Genomic DNA, 4,704 nt, shown 5'->3' with positions numbered 1-4,704 from the left:
TTTTTTTTTTTTTTTAAATTCTATGTTGCATTTTTATGCCTATGAGTTACGTGACTTATTTGTAGCATGTTTTGTACTTCATTGTTTTGCTAATGAAATGCTAAATAGATAGCATTCCTGAAAGTGTTAAATAAAAGGTGACAAAAAAATAATAAAAAAGTGTAAAATAAAAGATAATACAGCTTTCTCAATATAGAGTTTACGTACATATATATATATAACTCGTAAAGAGAAAGATAATTAATTGAGTGCAATCACGCTGCTCCAATTCATTTTAAAAAAAAATAACCGTTAGGTTTAGGGTTTTTGGCGAAGGTGTGTCTCAACGTAATCGACCAATTATTATCGCGCCATAGTTATTAATAAAGAAGTTCAAAATTCTCGCGAGTATTTTGCCTTTGGATCCAAGGTGTGTGTGTCTCAATGTAACATATTGGATAAGAGGGTGTCCCAACGTAACCATTCAATTATACTCACGTAGCAATTATTAGAAAAGAAATATAAAATCCCATAAGTATTTTCCCTTTATCTCCATCATTTTCCCTTAATTGATAATTGTGTAAAAGCATTCGATTCATTTTAGGCATCACCATATATACACGCGTACACCCTCTAGTGTTACACACATTTTATTAGGACAACATCACAGCACTGAGCACTCCTCTCTGGCTGTCACTCTGTTTTCATTTTCTTTGCTTTTTTCTTTTTCTTTTTCTTTTTTTTTAAGCTCGACACTTCTCTCCAAATCTTTCTAACTTTCCACCCCAATTTGCCTATATTTTGCTAGCCTCATTTCATTGTGATCCGGCCAAAACCCCGCCTCTGTTTTCTCCCTTCATCCCTCCCTGTCCCTCCTCCTCCTCCAAAACCATCACCACCAGCAGCCCCCTCCTCCTTCCTCTCCAACCCAAAGAAAGAGGCCCTTCTGTTACTGTCCAAGTATTTTGTTATCAAATGTTCATTTCTTGATTACATTCTTCATTCATTTCTTCTTGATACACTGTACATTGTTTGTAAAACAGAAAACTGTTCCATCCCTTTTTCTGGTTGTAGCTATCCAAGCTTGAGAAAATCAAGATTGAGTCTTTTGTGGACAGGTGACTAAAGGGCTTATATAAGAAGTGATAAAAAAATAAAAATAAAAAAACTAATATTATTTTTTTCATCATTAGAAAAAAAACAAGTTTTTTGAGGAAAATGGCACCAAGTTTTGATTGTTCTATGTCGAGCCTTCTCTGTGCAGAGGACGACAGTAGTGTTTTTGGTGATGATGGTGATGAGGTTTTTGATTATGGAGTGGTTACGGAGGAGTTTGATGATATATGGCATCAAGGAAAGCATCAAAAGAATAATCAAAACATGGGTTTTTATGGAGGGAAGGAGATTTTGATTGGTCTGCCATTGCCAAGTGAAGAGTTCTTGGCTTTGATGATCAAAAAGGAATGTGAGCATTTGCCTGCCACAGATTACCTCAAGAGGTTGAAAAATGGGGACTTGGATTTGGGTGCTAGACAGATTGCTATGGACTGGGTTAAAAAGGTTGGTCAAATCCTGGCAAAATCACTTTTTCCCTGATCCACTGTTTTGTTCACATGTTTGCAGTTCTAAGTGTTTATAATAGCTTTATTCAGTAATCCTAATGAAAGAACGTATTAGATGGAATCAGTTTCCTAGAAGGATTGTTGATTGTCATTTCGATATTTGGTTTGCGTTATCATACTTAGAATTGGCTTTGATGATGTCCAGCTGTTCTTTTTCTTGCTTTTGCAGATGATGACGACGATGTCTTATAAAATCACCAAGTTCTTATTAGCTCCCTAGGTGCTTGAAGAAGTAGGATGCTTTTTTTTTTTTGTTGGGGGGGTTGGTGATGGAATCCTACTTTCTATTACATTGACACGAAACCTGAATTGTGTTAGGTGGAGTTTTTTGTTTTTGCTAATGCTGATCTTTCCATTAGACGTTACTTTCCTTCCTCTTTTTTGTAGACAACCAATTCTTGGCTGTCTAAAGTTGGAGTTATATTTTTTCCTTGTCTTGTTCAGTAACATTTATTGTCCTCATTCAGAAGTTCAATGAATTACCTGTAATTCTTTTCCTTTTATTGAATTCTAGTGAATTTAAACAGATTCCGTGTTCGATTAAGATGATCAATTTATACGTTCTTTATGATGAATCGGTTGCGTAGCATTTCTGACATTTATCGTGATACTACCGTTACAGGTTCATGCCCGTTTCAATTTTGGACCTCTGAGCTTATATTTGGCTTTGAACTACCTGGACAGATTCCTGTCTGTTCATGAGCAACCCGTAAGTACTACTGAATACTCAATCAAATACTAAGATGTGATGGCATTGCATTTTGGTTAGTTAGTTCACATGCTTTTGCCTTGTATTCAATCATGATGCTGATTGCATTCCTTGTTTTTGCATCAGGAGAAGCCATGGGCGATGCACTTGTTGGCCATTGCTTGTTTGACTCTTGCGGCCAAGATGGAAGAGACTGAAGTTCTTCTAATCCAAGATATTTTGGTGAAGATGTGATGAAGTTTCTTTAACTTTACCTCTGTCAGAAGTTTTTCCGCTGTTTCATTTCCCGAAAATTTGTTCAAGATGATGATCGCATTTACTGGCAGGTTGGTGATTCGAAATCATTTAAGGCGAAACATGTTCAAAGAATGGAGTTGCTTGTGCTGGGGGAGCTGAAATGGAGAATGCAAGCAGTCACTCCGTTCTCATTCCTGGACTGTTTCCTTGAGAAGATAGGTGGTGGTGATCGAAGTAGCTCAAGTTCTTCAATTACTAGAGCGACGCAGCTCATATTAGGCACATTTAAAGGTCCTATAACTAAGTGCGCTTAAACAAAATTGATCATCGTTGATTAATTTGGTTGAAAAGAAAGATGGCTAATAGTTGGGTGGGTGGAAATTGAATGCAGGGATTGATTTCTTGGAATACAGGCCATCTGAAATTGCTGCAGCAGTGGCAATTTCTGTTGCAGGAGAAGCTCAAGCAGTGGATATTGAGACAGCAATATCTGCTCTTCTAATTCAGCATGTACAAAAGGTAAATACTGTGGTCCAAGGAGGAGGAGTAGGGGAGACATATAAATGATGCATCATCTACTTTTAGTGTTTCATCTTATCATTTTAGCCTAACAACCATTCATATTTCCTCCTAATCTAAACATTATTATCTTTTTGGCTTTTTTATAAATGGCAATATTGCAGGACAGAGTGATCAAGTGTGTGGAATTGTTAAAAGAGGTGTCATCATTAGGAGATTTCCCAAGTGCCTCGGCTCCATCTGTGCCCCAAAGTCCCATTGGTGTGCTGGATGCTGCATGCTTCAGTTGTAAAACTGATGATGCAGCAGTTGGGTCATGTGCAAACTCTTCTCATACGAGTCCAGTAGCCAAGAAGAGGAGGCTTGAGGACCTATAAGCCAAAAAAAAATTGAGGTCTTTGAAAAAATGGGATTATTGGTGTGGTGGTTTTTCTTTGTTTTTTGGGAAGGTACTTCTCCTCAAAACAGAACAGCCACTAATAAAAAAGAAAACAGATGGAAAAGAACAATTGGGAGGAAGGAGGGGGAGGGAGGGAACAGTCAGAAATATTAAAGTAGTGTTGTAGAAGAGATTTAAATTATAAGTTTGCTTCTTTGGTGGTGGGAGATGTAAGTTGATTTGCAAAAGGTTCCTGCAGGATTGGAGAAGTGCAGAGTTGCTCATGAATTGCGAGACTTCTTCACAGCTAGAGAAGGCAAAAAGGTTTTGCAAGATAGGAGAAAAGTGTTTATAGAATATATATGTTTTTTTTTTTGTTTTAAAAAAGGTTATCCAGTTAAGATTGGATTTTTCTATTTGTTTCTCTGGTTTGTTTTCTATAGGACCAAACAAAAAGGGGAAGAAAAAAAAAACGAATATGAGAGAGATTTGGGGGAAAAAAATTTGGGCTTGCCAAATATTTATTGTTATCTTCGAATCATTGTTCATTAAATGCCTTGTAAATTAATACTAGTGTTTATTTGGTGCCTTGAAGTATGGAAGGGGTAAACAGTTTACCTTCTTTTTTTTTTTTTTTAGAGACGATAACTGTTGTATAACCTAATCTATCCTACATTGAGGGGGAGGGGACGGATCTAAAGAAATACATGAATAATTCGAAGGGAATTGAATCACCACCGAACCATTCCACCAAACTTTAATGCTAAACTTTAATGCTTTGGTGCTGGCCGGTGGTTGTAGACAATTTACCTTCTGAGTGAAAGAAATTGTAACATTATTTATGGATGGCCCTTTTTAAGATGGATGGATATATTAAGTGCGTATTATATGGTACTTACTAGTTTGCTATGCAGAAAAATCCTAAGTTTTAGTTTTGATCTTTTAATAATAATCTTGGCTTAGAAGGCACATGTAAACACCGGTTGTTTTGACTGTGTGTCTGGTTGGACTGGTGGGCCATGCTGCTGCTGCTCTCTCTCACTAGTTACTAGTTACTTAGTTAGTTTGTGGAAAATCGATGCCCAAATTTCTTGACTGATATTGACAGCCCATCATAATGATAATGATAATGAGCCAATAAACTTGTTTAGCACTTAATCACATCCCTTTGTCTTTTCAACCAAAAAAAAACTTCTGAACCCGCTGATTTTCCCTTTCGGTTTTGTCATGCTTTTGTTTGTCTTGGTGCTTCCGGGTGG

General features: G+C 36.9%; 1 protein-coding gene across 1 annotated transcript; it reads left to right on the top strand.

The window, feature by feature from the left end:
* Nucleotides 1-655: 655 nt before the first annotated feature.
* LOC113713054 (cyclin-D4-1) lies at nucleotides 656-4,042 on the top strand. Its single transcript, XM_027236765.2, has 6 exons — nucleotides 656-1,539; nucleotides 2,224-2,310; nucleotides 2,437-2,532; nucleotides 2,637-2,838; nucleotides 2,939-3,066; nucleotides 3,231-4,042. Exons 1-6 carry the CDS (start codon nucleotides 1,198-1,200, stop codon nucleotides 3,441-3,443), a joined length of 1,068 nt encoding a protein of 355 aa, XP_027092566.1. The 5' UTR covers nucleotides 656-1,197; the 3' UTR covers nucleotides 3,444-4,042.
* Nucleotides 4,043-4,704: the final 662 nt, after the last annotated feature.

Source organism: Coffea arabica, chromosome 10e (assembly GCF_036785885.1).
Source record: "Coffea arabica cultivar ET-39 chromosome 10e, Coffea Arabica ET-39 HiFi, whole genome shotgun sequence".
In the NCBI taxonomy this organism is placed as follows: domain Eukaryota; kingdom Viridiplantae; phylum Streptophyta; class Magnoliopsida; order Gentianales; family Rubiaceae; genus Coffea; species Coffea arabica.
This window is presented reverse-complemented; position numbering and strand designations above follow the sequence as displayed.

Excerpts from the sequence above, each read along its gene's own strand:
- LOC113713054 (XM_027236765.2), top strand. The coding sequence starts at position 1,198 with ATGGCACCAAGTTTTGATTGTTCTATGTCGAGCCTTCTCTGTGCAGAG. Across the intron at positions 2,311-2,436 it reads TGTCTGTTCATGAGCAACCC|GAGAAGCCATGGGCGATGCA; the intron begins GTAAGTACTACT and ends TTTTTGCATCAG. Across the intron at positions 3,067-3,230 it reads TAATTCAGCATGTACAAAAG|GACAGAGTGATCAAGTGTGT; the intron begins GTAAATACTGTG and ends GCAATATTGCAG.